Raw genomic sequence first — 23,260 nt, 5'->3', positions numbered from 1 at the left:
CTGAGTGCTAATGGACCGTGCTGGCACCAAAGGGAGCGTGCAGAGGTAGGCCGAATGGCCTTTTCTCGTTCTTGAATTTCTCATGTTCTTATGTTCGTTATCCACCTGCGTACGTCCAGCAGGCCCCCGCAGTTCACCAGCCTTCCACTGGTTTTACTCTCAGCTCTGCTGTTCCTCTGCCTCCCCCTGATAACATGCTTATCTTCAAATAAAGGTCTGTCTCTTTCTCTACACCATCAAATACTTTCAGGTGTGGATATGAATTTAGTCTCTTTGCTTATTGTTAAGCTATGTTTTCTTGTACTTCCTGGGTCATTTCATGTGAAGGGTGAAATTGTGCCCATCCCCTTCACTGTCTTCTTTCCTGTCATTAACCAATCAGCTTCTTCCCCTATTGACTGACATGCTTTCAGCCAGCAACATGCTTTGACCTAGAAGACACTGCTGGGTGAAATGACTTAGGGAGTACAAATGCAAACAGATAACACAAGAATAAGGCATAGAAACTGAGAGCTTCCTTTAACCTAAAGTAGTATCAGAAATCATGTTTTCAAATTAAAATACATGTGTGCTATAATGTGTGTTTTTTAAACTGCATACGTGAGAATTATGTAGCTAATAGAAGTGCAAAATGGCTATGATTTATGTAATTATTTTAAACCCTGGGATTAGAATGGTTGCTCTGTTGGACTGTCTCCATGGCGACAATGTCCCTTTGGTACGAATGGTGACCAGTATTGGACACAGCAGTCTATGTCTGGTCTCATGTCTGATTTGTACTCTACACTTCTGGTTATATACCCAAGCTTTCTGTTTGCCTTTATGATTGCTCCATGCACTGTGATTGCTGTCTAGATGGTAAGATATCAGTTCTCATAGGGTTGCTGCCCTAACATATTTTAATAGAAAGTTACTTATTTCTAGACACATTTGGACTTCTCTGCATTTAAGATCTTGCCCATACAGTGACACTGTACAGACAGCAGGTAGGAGCTCATATTACCGAACATGGAGTGCAGCCCTTTGAAAAGGTGATCTGCAGATTCATATTCAAAGACAGCTTATTAGCAAATTAGTGCTTGTGTTTCTAGTCTGTCCTAGACGTGCTGGTGGTTTACTGCTATCGAGATAGATGTGCTGGTTCAAAACACTTAGGAGACTTAAGTCTCCTTATTAAAGTTCCCCACAATAAAAGCACAGCAAAGTGTAATAAAGCATAGTGAAAGTATATATAAGCATTGTAAAGCACAGAGGTATGATAAAGCATATTCAAAATACATGGTTATCTATGGTAAATGCATAGTATAACCACAGGGGAAAAAAATGGGGAAAACTGCAATATTATTGTGCAAATTTATTGTGGTGTTTACTGCTGGATTTTTAGAGCATTTTACAGCACCAGTGAATCCACTGATATCGAATTAAGTACTAATGTTTTGGCATAACCACAAATAGGTGGTCTATGCAATCCAGGGTGATTCATACCCAGTGGCTCTGACAGTCCAGCTGTGGTTTATCCCGCCACATGATCAAATCAACCTTTGTGAAGCTTGGTTAGAAAGCTGGTAAAGGTGGTTAAAAAACAGTGTGTGTGCACCTTTTGTACCCGGTGTTACAGCCGAACAGAATCCTAAACGGGTATTACATCATTTTAGAAGATTGCTTTAATGTGGGCTGGAACAAAAGCCAAACAAAATCTACTCTGCTTAGACAAACTGCCCTACTGCCTGTTTACTCTGTACTGCCGCAATACCTGTCAAATAGCTGCCAGTCCACTTTTATCAAATCAATCACAGGTGAAAAGACACAAGTGACCTTTAGAATTCCACTGCGTTACACCAATAGGCGCGATGCCTGGATGTGACTGATGTTTTACAGCCAATAGGAGTTTAAGGGGCGTGAGGCTGGGCGGGGGCTGTTTGCAGAAGATATTTCTGTGCTAAAGTTCAGGACAACAGCCAGAGCAGCGCAGAGGAAAGAGAAATAATACTGAAATATCCATATCATTTAAAAACTGCATTAGTAGAATGGCGGGGAACCGAGACAAAGCTTCCGACCAGATGAAAATGTGGAAGGAGAAGAGGGGAGCGCAGGTAATAACCAGGACGCTATTAAACACACTGTAAGGAGGGGAGAGCCTGGGCCGCCAGAAAAATAGGCTTGCTATTTTAAAGACGGTGTAGGCCAGCGATAAAATCCAAGAAACTCTGGTGATGGAATGGAGAGAAAATGGGCTAAATATAACCTTGTAAATCAGAATTCTGATTAAGCATTCTGTTTTGTTAATTTTTGCAAACACACAATAGTAACGCGACTGGAATTATCCACTTGCGGTGCACCTTGCAATATCTGTACATTTCAATAAAATTGTTATATTTCTTCTTGGTAAAGTGCTGAATTGACCGGTTTCCTTGTTTGATTGTGCTGTCCTAATGACGAGTGCACTGTACTCCTGGTCACTCTCATAATAACAAGAGTTGGGAACTGCTATCTTACTCGATAGGGTGTTAATTTAAAAACACATTCGGAGGCATTTAACTTCAAGGGATTTCTTCTACGTTTTAATGTCATTCCTGTTTATATGTGCAGTCCGTATGCTTGTTTGTTGCTGATGTCGAGTTTTGTGGGGAAACATTTCTGTGTAGCTCAGACTTAAGTGCACAAGGCACACTCACAATCAGCGCTGAGCCATTATACACATTTAATAGTGTACTTATAGGCCTGATTTATTCGTAACCCTTCATAACCATAATGCTCGTCTCTTAAATTCACAACAGGGTTAAACACGTCAGTTTAATAAAGAAATAAAGAAATAAAAATGTTTACCTGACAGCTGTATGTTAAATGAACTGAACCATTCCCAACACAGTTCGTTTCTAATATGCCGTAACTGTAAAAACCTTAGAGCCCTATAGAGCCGTGTTGTATAACCCCAATGTAGTACCATGTAATATTTGTCTTGTTTGGTAGTACAGTAAGTACTGTTGGGAATTGCAACAATGACCATTACTGGTCAAGCTTGTTTAAGAGACAGTGATTCTGCTATGCAGGGTTAAGAATAAATCGATAGTTTTACTGTAAACTTCCAAAGGTGGCAAAGTGTAAACTGAAATATTCTATAGGATCTGTCATGAAGCCTTGGTTGTACCCATTATTTAGCTATCTTATAGATGAACTGTAGTATTCCATAGAAAGGCATATGGGATCACTGTAGCAAGTGATCCCATATGTCATACAGCTTTACACAATGAAATATTGTGGCCCTGGTGATCTAGTTTCTAATGATACACAAGCGCAGGATTTGTATTCACAGCAGTACCTGGGATGTTACTGACTTTCTTGTTACCTACTTGGTACTGGCTTCCAGCGAAAGGTTTGCAGAGTTTATTTTTATTTTTTTTGTGGTTCATTGTCTCGGATGAGCCTCTGCTGGCTGTCTTTCTACTTGGAACAAAATTAAAAATTCCTCTTGAAGCACAGTGTTGAAGTATGTGGCATGGAAGCACAGTGTAGAAGTGTGTAGTGTTGAAGCACAGTGTAGAAGTGTGAGGCGTTGAAGTGTGTGGCATTGAAGCACGGTGTTGAAGCGTGTGGCTTTGAAGTATGCAATACATCTCCAGAAACATGTTGCATTCAGAGCCTGGTTTGCTGACTCAAGGGTTTCAGAGAGACTTGATTTTGAACTTTGTCCAGCAGTCCACACTATTGTATAAGAATCTATCCAGGGCAAAGGTATCAGGAGCTGGCTGTTTTGTGCAGTTAATTCAGTCTACAGAAAGCTGTTCCCAGATCACCCTGATTTATTATATTTTTTCAGTTGCAATGTATCAATGTACAATATATGCACTTACTGTTCCTTGTAAACAAGTAAAACCTGCATACAGTAATGAATTAACAGTCCAGTCGTTTTGCCTGCCTATTTCTCTGCAACTGGCACACAAAAGAAAATGCTTTTACTAAGCAGGCATGAGCTAGACCCAGTGAGTTTGATGGGGTGCCTGCCCTGTGTTTTCCAGAGAGCGGACACGCTGAGCACTGGTGCAGGCGTGCCCGTGGGGGACAAGCTGAACTCGCTGACGGCCGGGCCGCGGGGCCCCCTGCTGGTCCAGGACGTGGTGTTCACAGACGAGATGGCCCATTTTGACCGGGAGCGCATCCCAGAGAGAGTAGTGCACGCTAAGGGGGCAGGTGGGTAGAGTGCAGGCAGGCTCCTCCTGAATTCTGATCTAAACAATTTCTAAAAGGGTTTAGAAGTATTAATAATCTAGAACAAAAAAATATTTGCAATGTGTAAAAATGCCAAGTTATCAAAAGTTACCAGCCATTTAAAGTAGAGAGATCAACAATACAAGCCAAGATTAAAGAAACAATTGGGACAACCATGACCAGCACCAAGCAAACACCAAGCAGATCTGTCAAAGCGGTGGGGGCCAAGGTTGCCCCAATTGTTTCAACTAACTTGGCTGGTGTTTTTCATGCAAGTTTGATCTGTTTCCATTGTGCCTGTATAAGTTTAATGGCAAAAGCATCTGAATGCAAAGTTATAATATTAGACTATTTTCATAGCATTCAAAGTTTCAACATGTGATATATATAGATACTGTATATATAAAACTACATTTATGTGATTGGAATTTCTGTATGGTTTAAGCATGTATGTGCACAAACAAAACACAGGAACAAATATAATAATATATAAATATATAAATAAGTTACACACACAGTGGTTTGCAGAAGTATTCACCCCCTACCAGTAATGTCACATTTTGTTGAATTACAAATAATGTATGCACAGTTTTTCAAACAACTTTTTTAGTCAAAGCTGTAGTGGTTAAACTGAACACTGTTATATGAGGAGGAGATTTTATGTGTCAGCAAAACTTGCAAAGAAAATGTACAAAATGAAATTTACTGGTTGCATAAGTATTCAGCCCCTTAAGTCAGTACTTGATAGAAGCACCTTTTGCAGCAATTACTGCTATGACAGGGCTTGGATTTCATTTGTTCGAAAGGCACTTTAGCATATAAACTATATATTTTACTGCATCATCATTCACACTGGTGTTGCTTTAAAATAGCTGATTTCAGGAGACCTAACAGCTGTTCATCACTGTGAGACAGAGCACTCTCCATTGCTTTTGCCATTGCCTGACGTGAAGGTTTTGCAGGAGAAGAAAAAGGTGCTTTTCTTTTTAACCAGGGCTCCATTTATTTTTTTAAACTTTACAAACAACCCTATTTCTGCCTGTTTTTCACTGTTTTTATTTATGTATTTAACTACTGGATAGTTTGTACTGCATGCATGTAACATATCAAATGAAAGGCCACAATATGTCCTTTCATATTATGTAAGCTGCAACTGGATCAGGCATACCATACATGGTAGAGATGAGAATATATGTTAAAAAGCTTTTCCAAAAAAAAACAAACAAAAAAAATTGCTCCAGTTCTGATAAGTTTGTTGGGGATCGTCAAAGGACTGCAATCTTCAAGTTTCGCCATAAATTTTCGATTGGATTCAAGTCAGGACTTTGACTGGGCCACTCAAGAACATTAATTCTCTTCTTGTTCAACCACTCCAGTATGGCTTTGTGTTTCTAGTCATTGTCCTGTTGAAATGTAAATTTCCTCCCCCAGTGGCTCGTCCTCTTGGCTGACTCAAACAGGTTTTCCTCAAGGATTCGCCTGTATTTTGCACCATCCATTCTCCCCTCTAGCCTGACAAGCTTCCCAGTCCGTGCTGAAGAAAAGCGTCCCCATAACATGATGCTACCACCACCATGCTTGACAGTTGAGATGGTGTTGACTGGGTGATGAGCAGTGTTGGGTTTGCGCCAGACATAACACTTGGAATTTAGATAGAAAAAGTTCAATTTTTGTCTAGTCTGACCACAAAACCTTTTTGCACATGTCTGCAGTATCATCTACATGCTTTTTCACAAACTCCATACGTTCTTTAAGATGAGGCTTTTTGAGTAATGTCTTCTTTCTTGCCACCCGGCCATACAGTGTGTGAGCACTGATCCCATCTCGGACACAGAACTTTGCAGATCTCTCAAGGTCATTGCTGGCTTCAGAGTGACATACCGAACCAGTTTCCTGCTTGCCCGGCTGCTCAGTTTGGGAGGGCGACTGGTGCACCATTACTCCACTCCCAGCCACTGAACTCTGTAGCTCCTTCAAAGTGATTGTTGGCCTCTCTGTGGCTTCTCTCACAAGTCTCTTTGTTTGAGCGCTGAGTTTTGAGGGACGGCCTTTTCTTGGCAGTGCCTGGGTGGTGTGATGCAGCTTCCACTTCCTGATTATTGATCCAACTGTGCTCACTGGGATATCCAAACACTTGGATATTATTTTGTACCCTTTCCCTAATCTATGCATTTGTATTACTTTATCTCTAACTTCTGTAGAATGCTCTTTGGTCTTCATTTTCCTTCAGATTCACAGCCTGACCAATGATCCTTCAACAGTGGGGTTTTTATCCAGAAAATGTGACAGCAACTTTAATGGTTCACAGGTGGAGGCCAATGGTAAGGTAATTGTGTCCTCGTTAGGGCAATTTCTTTCATCGGTGTAAACTGGGAGCTTCCACAGCACAGGGGTTGAATACTTATGCAAGCAAGATATTTCAGTTTTTTATTTTTCTTAAAAATATTTCTGAACATAAAACCAATGTCACCTTACAATAATTCATTTTGAGTTTCAGTGTTTTAAAATAAAATATCAAACAGAACAAAATTTCAATGTACCATTTGTAATTCAGTAATATGAGAGAATTGGTGAGGGGTCTGAATACTTTTGCAAGGCACTGTATATATTTTAGTTATGTGTGCAAAAGTATGTATGTTCAATGATTGTCATTCATATCACCTACATTTTTTTCACATAAATGTGTGTTACATAAATAAAATACTTTAAATTTAAGTTTGCAATATAAACCCTGTGTGAGACTTGAATGCAGCTTGCAATGCAGATGCCCTAGCTTTCACAGCTGCATACAGATCTTTGCCTAGCCATGTTACATAATCTTCAATTTTGAACAGTACAAATTTTTTTTTTTTTTGAATTCAGTAAAAACATTTTTGTATGTATGAAACGTTGTATGAAGAGATAAGACAGTTAAAATAGTAAATGTGAATTTATTGATAAGAAACGTAAGTTACAAATTATAGGTGGAACCCTAGTTAGACAAGCTGTTAAGACGTGATACTGTATTATCGCTTATTTAATTTCAAACGTCAAACTTTGTTTGTTGTTGTTTTGGGGGAAATAGCCACACAAATGTATAAGCGTAAAATTGTGGGACCAACAGCACTATGGAATACAGCCTGCTGTTTTGAGAATAGTATTGACACTTTTCAGTATTGTATTCAGTTTATAGTTTTTTTTTTTTTTTGTTTTTTTTTTATGTTTTAAAAAAAAGTGTGAAAGCAATGAACTGATATGTATGTGCATACACACAAAAAGAAGCAGTGCTTCACTTGTTTGAATCAGTTTTACATTTAATGTACTTGTAAGGCTTCAGTACCGCTGTCAGGTGTGCTTTGCAGAGTGACGTTATATACAGTGTAAAAAAAAATACTCATTTTTAAATAAACCTTCGGAGTGCAATGTACGTACATGTGTTGCTGTTTTTATAAACATCTGAACGCTCGTTAATACAAACCATTGCTATGTTCCCCAGCTGTTCGGATGAACGGGCTTCTACTGTGTTATTCTTAGTTAATTTTTAACTGTCGACCTGATATAGTGCATTCTGGCACATTTTTGGGGGGGACACGGGCACTGATACTGTAACGGTTTCATGTTTAAGTAGTACAATGCATGTTATTAAACAAAACTTGTATTAAAATCCACTACCGATGCCGTGCATTAGAGCAGGGTATATTATGCCAAAACACTGGGGGGGGGGGGGGGGGGGGGGGGGTACTTTATAGGGGTTGTATTGCTTTAGTAAAACATGTACTGAATACCTAGTGTACAAGACATTGTAAGAGAAGTGCTATGGTAGTATAAATATGAAACACTAACACTAATTTTTATTTCGAAAACTGAGCACCGTCTGATTTCTTCCCCCCCCCCCCCCCCCTCTGCTGTTTGGGATTTTTTTGTTAAACGTCCGTATGACCAAATAAAAAGTTGAATGCAAACTGTGTATAAAGGAGGCACAACCAATCTCCAGGGTCACTTGACAAGCGTAAGTTCATATTATTATTATTATTATTAGCTTTATTATTAGATTTATTATTAGGTATACCTGGGGAGTGTCTGTCTGTCCGTCCATCTGTATGTTACATATGTGCATATGCCTGAAGAATGATTATTCTGTACTGCTGATATGTTCTAGTCCTCAACTTTATCACCACAATGAAAGTTCCAGTTTACAGCCATGGGAGGGATGTGTGTTACTGACATGCTTGTTTACTGCACCGTTAGTCATTTGTCGAGCGTTGAGGAGAGCAGGCTAAGTGTTTCCTCTTGCACAGGCCATGAGGTTCCAGCAGTGGAGTGAAGGGGCGGTGCAGTGATCTTTCTGTTTCATCTGCAGGAGCGTTTGGATACTTGGAGGTGACCCATGACATCACCAAGTACACCAAGGCCAAGATATTCGAGCACGTTGGGAAGAGGACGCCCACCGCAGTGAGGTTCTCCACCGTGGGTAAGGAGAGCATAGTCACACGTTTATTAATGTGCTTGCAGCTAACAGCGCAATTGTTACCGGACATGCACTTCTGTTCACAATAGAAGTCTCAAATGTTGAGGTTCAGAAGAAACTTAATATCACAAAGGTGATTTCTTCACTTTAAAACGTCCGGTACTTTACTAATTTTAAAGTAGTTCTCAGGTTACTTGCCTGGACAGGAAATGTGTTACACTCGCACTTCCTTTTCACCTCTGCAGTTTAGGGTCAAGGATCTTTCTGACAGCAAATCATGTAATGACCATGTTTTAAAACCAAAACTATTTTTAAAACTACATATCTGAGACCTACATGGTGAATTGATGTGCGTGAATAATTTTGTTAGCAAAAATCACTTTAAGACATTGTATTATTAAGTAGTGTGGGGCATAGGGGGTTCTATCGCTAGATTTAATATCCATCCCTAGCTTGTATTGAGAATGGCAGGGCTGTTTTTCCCCAGTGCCACAGATAGTTGATTTGCACCTCCTTGTTTCTCAGTTTAACTCAATTTGAGTATCAAGAGCTATATCTTTTTCTTTTTTCAAAAGAAAGGCATTCATGACATCTGTAATATAGAAGAAACCAATTTTTATTTTATAATCCTTGTTTGAGTTGCTGCAGTTCCCTTATCAAGTGAAGCCAGCACATGTTTTTCACTTGTGCTCTGATGGCACTAACAGAGTTGCTGACACCCCTATCCATAACTAACGTGTGTATACGCCCAGTTCTGTTATGGTAATTTTCAAAACTTGAAAATCTGTCCTGTGCAACTGTTTACGTGACTGCTGTGGTTAATTCAGCTTGCTCGCTGTCAATTCAATATGTGGGTTATGTTGTGTGTTGATTGCTGTCTTTCACAAGTAGCTTCTTATAACATCTGAAAAACATGTAAGAAGCAAGATCTAGGACATGGTTTCAAACTTTTTTTATTTAACTGTACCCTTTGTCTGGAAGTTTCAGCTCAAGAACCCCTTTACAATTTTCACTCTACTGAATGGTATTGCAGTTGCAATAAAAGGCAGAATAACCTTTATTATCAAACTAAATATATGTGAAAATAACAACCGACATGTGAAATGTCCCCTTGTACCGGACAGAGCGATCTTTAGCAGAAGTGTTTCTGATGTTTGATGCAGCCGATGTCTCTCTTGTTGAAGACGTTCTAAAGACATTGTGCCGCTTTATGAAGTGTGTTCAAACCGCCTGCCAGGTTCTTAATGCAGTGTAACAGCAGGTAGTGCATCAATAAGACGTAGTACCCCAGGGGGAACCACTTATCCTATTTTGGTGAAACTTGGTTAGGACATTCCTTCATCCACATTGTCCATAATTCCAGAATGTAAGGGTATAAACACTGGGTCCATCACTGCTCTTACTGGTTCTAGTGGCTAATTGATCTCAGAACTTTCAAGTTGGCTCTTCAAGGATCCCAGTGATTCAGCAGCAACAACAACATGGCTAGTGGTGAAGGCAGTAATGATACTGAGCTTTCATTTTGTATTTACAGCAGTGTGTGTGTTGATGAAAGTGCCCCATGATGTTAGGAAGTCCCTGAGCTAGTACTTTGTTGTTTTTGTATCGTCTGATTCCTCTGTGTTCCCACAGCTGGAGAGGCTGGCTCTGCAGACACTGTGCGGGATCCTCGCGGCTTTGCAATGAAGTTCTACACAGAAGAAGGGAACTGGGACCTCACTGGGAACAACACCCCCATTTTCTTCATCCGGGACCCCTTACTGGTGAGCAATGTGTTGGGCCTGTTCTTAAAGCTCTGCACAGGGAACAATGAGAGGCCTTTATCTGTGCCGCTGCTGCTCATGAAGCCTTGGCAGGCGGTCTGACGTACCGGTGCCACACTGCATAGATCTGGAGAACCCCTTATCCAGTTGTCATGAAATTTCCTATTAACATTATTTATGTTATTGAGAACTCTGGGAATATAGGGGGCGTCTGTCTGTCTGTCTGTATATCCCATACAGACGGATGTTACGTTTTTGCATACTGTCTGCAGAACTGCAGGGTGACACGGCTGAGAGAATTTTTCTTCTGTCATCCTGTCTGGTGACAGTATCAGTTTCTTAACACACAGTACTGTAGTCGCTCAGTAACGAGGTGCAAACAGGTGATTGATCGATCTGTAATTATTATTATTATTATTTATTTCTTAGCAGACGCCCTTATCCAGGGCGACTTACAATCGTAGGCAAAAACATTTCAAGCGTTACAATACAAGTAATACAATAAGAGCAAGAAATACAATAATTTTTGTTCAAGTAAAGTACAAGTTTGACAAACCACAATTCAATAATACAGCAGGTAATAGTGATAGTTACATCAGGATATGATTAAATAGTGATAGTTACATCAGGATGTGATTAAATACAAAGTACTACAGGTTAAAAACTTGGCAGATTACAGTATTCTGAAGTACAGGATTAAATGCAGTAAAATAGGGGTTGATAAGAGCAAAATAAAGCACATTTACATGAAGGGTGATAGTGTCCCAGGATACAAACAGAGGAGTTCTGCAGGTGCTCTTTGAAGAGGTGAGTCTTAAGGAGGCGCCGGAATGTGGTCAGGGACTGGGCAGTCCTGACATCTGTAGGAAGGTCATTCCACCACTGCGGAGCAAGGGTGGAGAAGGAGCGGGCTTTGGAGGCAGGGGAGCGTAGCGGTGGTAGAGCTAGTCTTCTAGTGCAGGTGGAGCGGAGAGGTCGAGTGGGGGTGTAGGGAGAGATGAGGGTCTGGAGGTAGCTGGGTGCAGACTGGTCAAGGCATCTGTAGGCTAGTACAAGAGTCTTGAACTGGATGCGAGCGGTGATCGGGAGCCAGTGGAGCGAGCGGAGTAGTGGAGTAGCGTGGGCGAAGCGAGGCAGAGAGAACACTAGGCGGGCAGCAGAGTTCTGGATGAGCTGGAGCGGACGGGTGGCGGACGCAGGGAGGCCAGCCAGGAGGGAGTTGCAGTAGTCTAGGCGGGAGAGTACCAGGGCCTGGACCAGGAGCTGGGTAGCATAGTTGGTGAGGAAGGGTCGGATTCTTCGGATGTTGCTCAGGAAGAATCGGCAAGTGCGTGCCAGAGTGGAGATGTGCTGGGAATAAGAGAGGCAGGGGTCCATCTGTAGGAGTGTTTATTAAGGTGTCATTATTATTATTATTATTATTATTATTATTATTATTATTATTATTATTATTATTATTATTATTTTTTAACAATCTAAATTCATAGCAGTGTTTATTTTTTAGGAAAAAAAAAGATTTAAGCCTAATATTTTTAGGGACCCCAACTGTTGTTGATTCCAGCGTAGGCACTTCACATAAGGACTAGTAAGTTTACATCAGGACTAGCAACTTTCAAAAGGTACAAGTCCTTAGGCTTAGTACCACAATTGTGTTAGTTTAACCCTGAATACACCACAGATTAATAAAGTATAAGTTCCATGCAGCAGGCTCTGAATTGTCAGTCTCTGACCTATGTGTTAATCAAACAAACTTGTGTAAATAGTGCTGTAGTGAACCTGCGGTTACTGTACTTTGTTTGCTTTTCACTGTGGTACACTGTTTACTGATCTCACAGATTCACAGAGTATTAACGATGAGATTGAGGATCGAAGGGCACCCACTGACCTCCAGTTCTCCTGAGCTGTTGTGGGGAATCGCTGTGTGAGGGAGAATTGGAAATTCTATATTGGGAAGAATGTCAAGGGTAATATACTGTAATTGGGCACGCTTAAATAGTTAAAATAAAACGTGCTCCCTGTGTGAATGTTTACTGTGTTCTTCCATAGTTGAGAATTCTGTGCTGTCTGCTTCCAGAAACCAGACTTGGTTAGCTCTTAGTTGTGTGAACTTTAGCCGTCTCAGTGCCACGTTGTTTATCTGACTGTATTAATGGGACAGACTACATGCTTTGACTTCGGGTTTTATAGTTATATTCTATGACTTTCTAATAAAGTTCCATTACAGGTGCTGTCCAATGAGTATTAACTGTTTCAGTGCCACATTGTTTTAAACTCTGACCACATTCATGATAGAAAACATCCGCTTTCAGTGTCTTGACAGTCTGTGTTCTATGATTACACTGGCACGTTGTTTTAACCTCTGTATCTCAACCTCTGTATAGCTCTTTTTCACATTACTTCATGTTCACGTACCTCTTCATAAATGCTACCGGGGATGCTTTTGTTTTCTTCACAAAAACTCTCATTTCTAGTTCAAGCATAATATAAGATGTGTCTCCCTTTTTAAAATGTTTAAGTGTTTGCCGTTTTTGTATATGAAGCTTACATTTTCAGCATGTGCAAAGTAACCATACTTAAATGAGTATGGAGCAGTGCCCCATTTAAATGTCCCCCCGGCCTGCTACAGGTGTGTCACTGTCATGTTTCTCCACAGTTCCCTTCCTTTATCCACTCTCAGAAGAGGAACCCGCAGACCCACCTGAAGGACCCAGACATGGTGTGGGATTTCTGGAGCCTGCGGCCAGAGTCCCTGCATCAGGTATTGTCATTCTCCATTTCCGTTCCCTGCTAACAAGGAAACAGTGGAGGAGCCCTTAGGTATGTGACACTAATGCAAGTCAGACATGCATTGCATCTTGTATTTTTACATTTTTTAACTGCGTATTTTGCAGTATTTCAGTTATTATTGCAAGTACCCCCCCCCCCCCCCCCCCCCAATAAATAGGTCATTTTTAAAAGTGCTTTAACCCAAGTTAATCTACTCCTCAACTCTATTGCCAGTAATACATGTTATTTGAAACCACTTTTATTCTTTTTTTAAATGTATTTATATATTGTTATACATGGTGTATGAGATTTAAGCTTTTACACTTCTAAAATATATATAATTGCATTATATCTTACCAAAATATTATAATATATAATATTCCATGCCGTTGCTTTAAGTGGGAGAACTATTTATATATTTCATGTCATTTTCTTGTAAGTTTGAATTTGATCCTGATTTTGAACACTGTTCTCTGATACAGAGCAGCACTATAGTTTGTTTCTCCTCTCCCCATGCAGGTCACCTTCCTGTTCAGCGACCGTGGAATTCCAGATGGACACCGACACATGAATGGCTATGGTTCCCACACCTTCAAGCTGGTCAATAACACAGGGGAGGCAGTCTACTGCAAATTCCACTTCAAGGTATAGATGTGGGGGGCATTCTAGTATTGGATGGGTAGGAAATGTATGAATTTGCCGTGTGAAATCAGCAGAAGTTGTGCGAGGGCAACTATTTGAATTCCCTAATGCCAACAAAATTGAACTGTTAGGGGTCCCCGAGTTGCTCCCCTGGTAAGAGCATGGCTGTGTGGTGTGCATGGGTGAGTCATAAGCTGTCGGTCCTTGCTAGTAGTTCCAGAGGGAGCGCCACATCGGCTGTGGTGCTCCCGTGGGTTGAGGCAAAAACACCCGGGACTGTTTCTCCTCATACAGCTGACCGTATGCCCTCCAGAGGATGGTAACTCACCGATATCAGCTCTCGATTTCCTGGGTGTAAAGAGGCAATTGGATTGGAAGATGTCCACTGACCTTCAGTTTTCTTGAGCTGTTGTTGGGAATTGCTGCGGTGAGGGAACTAAATTTGACATTCTAAATTTGGGTAAAATAATTGGGTAAAAAAGAATACAAATAAGTTACTACGATTTCATTCAGGTAAGTTGTTTGTTTGTACCACAAAATGTCCTTGCCGTTGTACTTTGCATCAGAGTAAGACCCCATATTGAATTGTCATTGAATGCAGCACTGATGTGTTGGTTTCAGACTGACCAGGGCATTAAGAACATCCCGGTGGATGAGGCCAGCCGCTTGTCCGCCACAAACCCTGACTACAGCATCCAGGACTTGTACAACGCCATCGCCAACGGCAATTACCCCTCCTGGAGCTTTTTCATCCAGGTCATGACCTTTGAGCAGGCAGAGCAGTTCCGCTGGAACCCCTTCGACCTGACCAAGGTACAAACACTGGAGCAGCACTGCTACTGGCTATCTACTGGTATACTAATGACAGGGGACCCATTTCTGAGTTTCTTGTCAGTATGATAAGGGTGCCCAGTCAATAACACTGGTTTAACGCAAGATGTTTGTAACCGGAGACTTTCAGTCTGTCACGTACTGTATGTTTTGATGACATCTCAAAGAAGAAATTGAATTTCAATTATACATGATGAATTGTGACAACCATAATAGTTACACGGTTGTGAATTGTATTGAGGGTAGAATATAAGGTGATCCTCCAGCACCAACATCAGGAACCTGTGCAGTCATGGATTTGGAAGTTTCAAACTAATCCTGTTCTCTTTTCACTTCCCCATATGCTGCTTGCTACTTTTCCTTGAGTTTCTTTTTTGTTTTAATGTGAAATTGATAGAGGGTTTAGTCCTACACTTTCTGAATGTGTTAGTTTGTTTTAATGAGAGTTGACTGTACATCATTATCGTGTCACCAGGAACACGATGATGCCCCCTTGCCCTTTGTGTTTTCAAACTTTGTCCTGCTGTGGTAACCTCCCAGTCTCTCTGTTGTCTGAACTCTGAAACCTCTCCTGGTTCCTTCCTCAGGTTTGGTCTCATAAAGATTTCCCTCTGATCCCGGTGGGGAAACTCGTGCTGAACCAAAACCCTGTCAACTACTTTGCAGAAGTGGAGCAGCTGGCATTCGACCCCAGCAACATGCCCCCTGGCATTGAGCCCAGCCCTGACAAGATGCTGCAGGTAAGTGATGCAGCCTTGCCTTGACGACTGTTTCACACATGGCGATGTGAATCCCTATGCTCACCGATCGGAACTTGTAGTGCACAAGAGAGATGCAGTTCTGACAGAATTGTTAAGTGCTGGCATGTCCGATGGCCTGAACCACAAATGATTTTAAAATATGTTTTATATTTCAGAATCTTGTTCCAAAATCCTTTTAGGTGCTTTTTAGAGTGGAGGGTTGGAATGATTCTGCCTCCCTGTACAGAGGATTGGTAGATTTGGCTGGTATTTTTCATGCATTTACTATAATAATTATATAAAATAATAATAAAAATATTACACAGCTACAAGATAAGACATTTTGACGGGGAATAAGCTATTCAGACCACCAGAGCTCACAATTTTCCTATGAACTAAGTTGTGTGCCCAGCAGCTAGAAATATCACAAGGTATTATTGCTAATTTATTCTACGCATTAATATTAAATAACGGTAGCTACCTGTTGCTAGTTTTCTAGGAATTCAAATAAAAAAAAAACAATTCTATAAAAAAAAAAATATATATATATATATATATATATATATATATATATATATATATATATATAATATATAATATATATATTTTTTTACTTTTTAAAACTAAATAAAAAGCCTGCTGTGTAATTAACTTTTCTTACATTTCGACAAAATAGACCAACCAACAGAAGTTTTTTTTTTTTTGGTAATGGCTTTTTTTTTAAACAATTCACTCCTGGAAATCGTTGTTTTGAATCTCGAGAAAGTCCATCATAGTCTTTTGTTTGTGAGGCAGAATGTTTGCTGGGTGGGATTCACTAAGTAATTGCCTCAGAAAACTAATTTTACAGAATCGGCATCCTTCTGCTGTTCATACGAAGAAACGAATCCTCGCATCTGTAGCGCTGCTATCTTGGGGTCTACGCCACAGGTGTTTGGGGTCTCTTCTGCCTCCCTGCCACTGTCATCATCACATTTACTGTTGTCCAATTTGGCACTAAATGTGATATGTTCTAGACTGACGCATGCGTCATTGTGTGTGTGGATCGCAGGCATGAAGTCTACACTGGCAGTAATATACTGTATTTCAGAGATAAAGCCCTAATCTTCAAACTCTTACTTGTCAAACTGTTGCAGAGACAGGTTTGGTAGCACACTCGTCAAAAACTTTTTGTTACATGGTCATCTTACAATTAACCCTTTGCAGTCCATTTATTAAATGCGCATCAGGTCCAATTTATTTTCACACGCGCAGTTAATTTTAGACGCGCTGTTTTAAAAGTATTTTTTTTTTCACAGTCAAACGGGTTTAAAAGGCCCTGCATATCAACAAAGCACTCACTAGGCATCTCCAGCCCCGCCCCACCCTTTCGTTCGCTATCGCTTTCACATATGCTAAGAAATAAATAATAATAATAATAGTAGTCGTACATACCGATCAATCATCTCCTGATCACTCGTTTTATCACCAAACTCCTCAATAATGCAATCCAAGTCATTATTTTATTACTATAACATCTCAAAAAAGCTCTGCAAATGTCCGTGATAGTCTCTGTGCGCTGATGCAGTATCAGCCAGCTTGTTTCCTTATGACCGCCCATATGGGATGCCAGGGGCAGGTATACGCCCTTTTTTTATTTTATTTTTTTTATCTGCTTGTCTCGGCTCCTGTCGCTCCCACTCGGCCATTGAATGGTTTTCTCGGCTTTTTCTGGAGAAAAAACAACTAGAAACCCGTGTTTTGCGTTTTTTTGATGTCGGACAGGGTCCGACAATGGACCGGATAGGAATAATTGCAATGTCGGACCAGGTCCGACAATGGACCGCAAAGGGTTAAAGAAAGTGATCCACTCCATATTTCGTTTTGAATAAAGAGTTATTGTCTCTATTATTAAAACATGGCTCCAAAAAAATAAAGCGTGTCTTCATTGGTGTCGAAACGTGTCATTTCCTTCTGGATAGCACCTCAATTTGAAGAATTTGTATAAAATTAGCTGTGCACGAATAACGTTTCTCTCTCGATAGATAGATATATATATGTATATATATATATATGTGCGTGTGTGTGTGTGTGTGTGTATATATATATATATATATATATATAATATATATATATATATATATATGGCAAACTAAGGATGGGATCATTAATTTTGATCATGCATGTTCATATTTTGCTTATTTATATATGTATATAATATATGTACATCAATATAATTTTTCAAGTCTTGTAATTTTTTTCCTGCTTTTCCAGGGACGCTTGTTCTCATACCCGGACACTCACAGACATCGCCTGGGAGCCAATTACCTGCAAATCCCTGTGAACTGCCCCTATAAGACTCGAGTGGCAAACTACCAGAGAGACGGGCCCATGTGCATGTTCGATAACCAGGGTAAGCGCGACTGTGGCTTATTGGGACGGGATTCATTTCTGTTGAAGGTGTGATAACCAAGGCTGTAAAATACAAACTGGCAATGTTCTTTGCTTGTTTATTTTTTAATTCATTGTTTTGTGCAGATTTTTAAATGCAGTGCCATGATGTAGATGGTACTTATTCAGTTCTAGCCATTGGAGTGAGACTGACCTAATTTAATAGGACACTCTACATGGTAAACACCATAACCTCCTTGATTTTGCATCTGTCTTCACCAAGCGATTTATGAGAGCCCTCTGTGTGTGTGCACTGGTTTAAATTCAAGTGTGGATCTACAGGAATTCCTAATGATTTGATGGTTTACAAAGCAAAACCGTACAATACACCTTTTCAACATTGCACCTTGCCAAGGATCCCGAGGTGTACATAACCATTGAAATAGAGCGGTGCATCCTGAACAACTGAAAACATACTAACCAGTCCTTGTGATTCTCTTGTATCATGTTCTCATGTTCCAGGCGGAGCCCCCAATTACTACCCCAACAGCTTCAGCGCCCCGGAGACACAGCCGCAGTTCCTGGAGACCAAGTTCAGGGTGTCTGCCGACGTGGCTCGCATTAACAGCTCCGACGATGACAATGTGACCCAGGTAACCAGAAGCCACCATGTTTCAAATGCATTCTTTCATGAAGCATCAATGTATCTGCTGCCACGCCTACTACTGCTAATATCTCATAAATCATTAAAGCTGGCAGCTTCAACTTTACATTGTTGTGGAAAATCTAACTACACCCTTCACTTTGACCTGTGAGCTAAGATGGCTGCCATATTGGGGTCATGTGACCTGTTTGGTTTCTAGATCATGAAGATCTAACGCTTTTGGCTTATCATGTTGGAAGTTAGTGAAAGTAACCGTCTACCTGCTGTTCCTCCACACAGGTGCGCACTTTCTACACACAGGTTCTGAACGAAGAAGAGCGCCAGCGTCTGTGTGAGAACATCGCCGGCCACCTCAAGGAGGCTCAGCTTTTCATCCAGAAACGTGCAGTAAGTGAACACGACTGCATTCACACATTAAACAGGATGTGGAGTCAGGCTGGGTTAATGACAATGGTTCTGTTCTGGAAGTGTTTTTTCTGGAGACTAACATAACTGTTACAGAACACCCTGCGGTCTTTACAAGATAAGCATTATGCTACCTTTGCTGTGTCCAATGTTGTCCATATCGCAGTGTTATGTTTTTATATATTTATTTATTTGGGAAAGATAATTTCTCTTCTAAAGATCACAGTGCATCCACACCATGCCCCTCCTGCAGTAATGCTGGTTTTGTGTTGCAACAGTACAACATTCATTTCAATCAGAGCATTGATGCCGGGGGGAGCATCAACTGAATTATCTTCCTCCGGGCGGACGTTCTTGAGAGTTGAAAAAAAGTAATTTCCTAATATACCTGTGATGTGTGAATAAAATCTGGAAACTATCAGGAATATGTTGAGAAATATATAGCTGCTATATGGACAAAAGCAGTGGTAAAGGGTGTTCTTGCAAACACTGCAGGGGGTTCTGAAACACTTAATGCAGTGTGTCTTTAGTTTTTGTTCCCGTATATAGTTGGTTAATATTTGTCATTTATTCACATTGTTTCAACAGAAAACAGGAAAGTGTCTGAGTGTATAAAACTGTAAAAGCAATGCATAAAATGTTCCATTCTCTAAACCAGATTGTTGAGAAAAGAGTTATATGTTTCCATCTGCTGTTGGTACGGGTTTTTTTTATTTATTTTTTTGATGGGGGGTGGGGGGGGCTGTAAACTAAAATATGTTTAATTAAACTTCTAAAACAGAACATTCACCAAATTCACCATGTTACAAAAAATCATCAAACTTCAAAAAGTTTGCACATCGAGCTGCAAACAATGTATAGTAACTGCCAGACAATTCTCCTGCTGCTGTTTTGTGTGGTCTAAAATCAGGCACAGATCAAATAATTGTTGTTGTTGTTGTCAGCAACTGTACATTAGAAATGGGAATTGTACAGACATGTTATATTGGTGCTGTACGGTTGCAGATTGGATTGTAGAGAACACATGAAAGCGGCAGGCATTGTCTGCTCTTCGTTTGAAAGTGGGTTGGGTAGCAGCAGTTGGCTTATATCGAAACTGGGTTGTGTGTTTCAGGTGAAGAACTTCATGGATGTTCATCAAGACTATGGGAGCTGCATCCAGGCCCTGCTGGACAGATACAACACACAGGCTGGGGAGGTAATGAACGCAGAGCTCCATTTAAACACCAGCAAATACAACACACAGGCTGGGGAGGGTAATGAACACCAGCAAATACAACACACAAGCTGGGGGGGTAATGAACACAGGGCTCCATTTAAACTTCAGTCCCTTAATTTTTCTCTCGGATTCACTATGAGAAACCCTGCACAACATGTACCCTAACACTAAAATCCACTTAATTACCTCCTAAGAGGTGTGACCCCTCAAAATTCCATTTCACAGACGCTTATTTATTTTTTATTTTTGTTGGTGATATGGTTAAATTGTTTAGTCTTGATTTATTTATTGGACAGATCTGTAATTGTATTAACGCAAACCAAGTTTCTGACAGCTATAAAGGAACAATGCCACTCCAACCAAGATGCTTTGTACCCTCTCTAACTGTAGACAACTGATCTGTCTGTACAGACATGCTTAAGTGCTTTGTACACTTACATTATGAAGCAGAAAGCATACAGCACAGTGAACTATGGCTCCCTATTACAACTTTAATAGTGAGGGAGCACTGCAGTCATTTATGTAAGGGTACTGGCATTGCTGTGATGTGTTACGGGGTAATCACTGAAGAGGTCAAGTGCATTATTTGCACAGCAATGTCATTCTCTTCTCTTAAAACGTTTAACATTACTTATGTATATACTGCTGCCTTAAATAATCATTGTAGTTCATAAGAGGTAACTTTTGACAAGGGCTCGAGCGTACCACCAAAGCATTTAATTAGTAAGCAGTTTTAGAACAGGTGTCATTTAATTAAGGTTTCTTTTCCGTTATGTCAATGCTTCACTAAGGGCAGTCCTAATGCAAATGGTTCAGATCAGTGTAAAGGGCAGTCCTAATACAAATGCTTCAGATCACTGTAAGTTCTTGTGTTTTCTCCAGAATGTGATCCGGACCTACGCCCCCACCGCTGCGTCCCTGACTGCACGTGAATCCAAGATGTGATCTAGATGCCTTCGTCCTGTCCCCTTGCCACTGTGGGACAAAAACAATAATTAATGCTGTTAATTCTGGAAACTCCACTACTAACTCTTGCATTTTTATTAATATAAGCTAGACATCCAGCTTAGTATTAGACAAAGAAGAAGATTTCATAAATTCCATAAAGGATTGTGTGCTGTTCTGTAGCAGACATGTTTTGAATCTTGTTCTTTTGAGTTTCAGTAATTCGCTAGAACAGACCTCTGGTACCATTTGTGGAGCGAGTGTTTTGCACTATAGCTTTTCAAATGGTAGGTAGGGATGACCGACTCCAGCCTAATTCATTTACCTGCTGTGGGGTATACAACGCTTTTGTTTTTTCAACCACCTACAGCACCGATACTGTCCAAAAAAAAAAATCTGTCTAAAGCAGGCTGTCTCTTGTTAGTTTGAAACTGTGATTGTAACTGTGCCTATACCACTTCAGGGATCCTAGATGTCTGTTTTAGTGTTTACAAAAATGGGGAAAAAAATCTGCATTAGCTTTGTGGAATTTTACTGTGTGTCTGAATAGCATGTTGAACCCATTCACATGGGTTTTAATCAAAACTAAACTGAATGACTTGTTTTACTTCAAATGTATGGGTTAAAGCTGGCTGTTTTTTGAAAACTGAGCTGTTTCTTAAAGCAAAATAACAATGTAGGTGCATTTTGATCAAACTCTGCTTGTGCGTTTCTTACAATAAGCTAAAATAAACGAATATACAGTAATGTGAATGTAGTCTATGGTAGTTCATCCATATAGTGAATATTTACAATTAAAAAAATGGGTAATTCTGTGAAAACATTGAATACTCCGGGCTGGTCAGAAAAGAAGCACACCTGGTTCTGTTCTTTAATATAAACCTGAAGCAAAGTTCTGTGTGTTAAACAGACAGCCCCATCTTACATTAAAACACATAAATGTATTTACTGAATACAAAGTAATAGATTTTTACATTCTTGAATGGGCCAGATTTGTGGTGAAAATTGTTAAATGCTGGCCGAATAGCTTTTGTGAAACCCAGAATTGTTGGTAAAAATCTGTTAGCTTAGGAAAAAAGGGCCTTGAGTCCATGCATGTGATTACTGATCTTCAGTAATTACACACATGGGCGGGAATCCTCTGGAAGCACATGGTCTTCAGGGACAATTCCACCAGTGTACTGCAAAAGGGACTTTGCCACCTACTCATATTGTACAGTATGACTGATCACACACAGAATAGTCACTTTGTATTCTACTAAAGTATCATACAGAATACTAATCGCAATTTAAAACGGATATAAACATGCTGATAATGTAGGACCTTCAGAAAAGCACAGCTGTTCTTTAGTCAAGTCCCATTAACGGTGTTACATTTTAAAGTAAAAATTAACTGTTTCACTGTCACTTTATTTGAACCACTGGCCAGATCTTTGTCATATATCTGCTTTACTTCATGTTCACAAACTATTCCGTCAGATAGGCTATCCCCGTTACATTATGCCCACTAAGAGTGTTTTTCTATATTAAACTGTACCACAATATAGAATGGTTCAATCCAGGAGTAAACATACTGAAGGTGAGGACACTGATGTAAAAGCTTGTAATATATTGAATAATAATAGAAAGTGTTATGCTGAGCTTAGTAGTACAGTTTCAATACAGGCCTATGTTTCTCATAGTAAATCTGCAGACAGTACAGTGTTATCCTGTGAAGGAAATGTATAACTTAATACAATTCATGTAAGTTTCAGCTATACAAACAAGACTTCCAATGCTTAATACAAGGAACTGGGTTACACAAGTAGAGTACTCCCCCTAGTGGATTAAATGAGTAAACATGTGGAAAGTTTGCTGAAGACCTTATCCTTGGCATTGGAACAAAGACTGGATGCATGAACAATCAAAAAGGTCTTGCAATGACTTATCACGACACATTGGAAATATAAATGCATTTTAAATAGAATAAAATGAGAAATTAATGCCTTTCTGGGAGGAATGTCCCTGTGGAAGTTAATGATTGGTATTGACTGGACAAAACACGCCGATTTGAAACGCTATACAAATTCGGACACAAGACTGAAAAGCGCTCCTCATCAAAACATCCTCAACTTGCTTCCTGTGTATTCTACAACTGAAGATCCTGCTTTTAATTCCAGTAACAAGTCACAAGGACATTGTTTAAATATACTTGAAATCAGCGTGCTTTTATAAAAGACAAAATAACTTATTCTGATGGTACAAACTGAACTGTTTTGTTCA

The 23,260-nt window shown here is 40.0% G+C and overlaps 1 protein-coding gene across 1 annotated transcript; it reads left to right on the top strand.

Annotated features, from left to right (window-relative positions):
* The first annotated feature begins 1,892 nt into the window (after positions 1–1,892).
* On the top strand, positions 1,893–21,751 carry LOC117434896 (catalase-like). The gene is made up of 13 exons (XM_034057604.2): positions 1,893–2,093; positions 4,017–4,188; positions 8,546–8,656; positions 10,286–10,416; positions 13,070–13,174; positions 13,702–13,827; positions 14,446–14,637; positions 15,243–15,395; positions 17,649–17,787; positions 18,288–18,418; positions 18,709–18,816; positions 19,949–20,032; positions 20,936–21,751. Exons 1-13 carry the CDS (start codon positions 2,028–2,030, stop codon positions 20,996–20,998), a joined length of 1,581 nt encoding a protein of 526 aa, XP_033913495.1. The 5' UTR covers positions 1,893–2,027; the 3' UTR covers positions 20,999–21,751.
* The last annotated feature ends 1,509 nt before the right edge of the window (positions 21,752–23,260 follow it).

Source organism: Acipenser ruthenus, chromosome 28 (genome assembly GCF_902713425.1).
Source record: "Acipenser ruthenus chromosome 28, fAciRut3.2 maternal haplotype, whole genome shotgun sequence".
NCBI lineage: Eukaryota > Metazoa > Chordata > Actinopteri > Acipenseriformes > Acipenseridae > Acipenser > Acipenser ruthenus.
This window is presented reverse-complemented; position numbering and strand designations above follow the sequence as displayed.

Excerpts from the sequence above, each read along its gene's own strand:
- LOC117434896 (XM_034057604.2), top strand. The coding sequence starts at position 2,028 with ATGGCGGGGAACCGAGACAAAGCTTCCGACCAGATGAAAATGTGGAAG. Across the intron at positions 8,657-10,285 it reads AGTGAGGTTCTCCACCGTGG|CTGGAGAGGCTGGCTCTGCA; the intron begins GTAAGGAGAGCA and ends GTGTTCCCACAG. Across the intron at positions 13,828-14,445 it reads ACTGCAAATTCCACTTCAAG|ACTGACCAGGGCATTAAGAA; the intron begins GTATAGATGTGG and ends TGTTGGTTTCAG.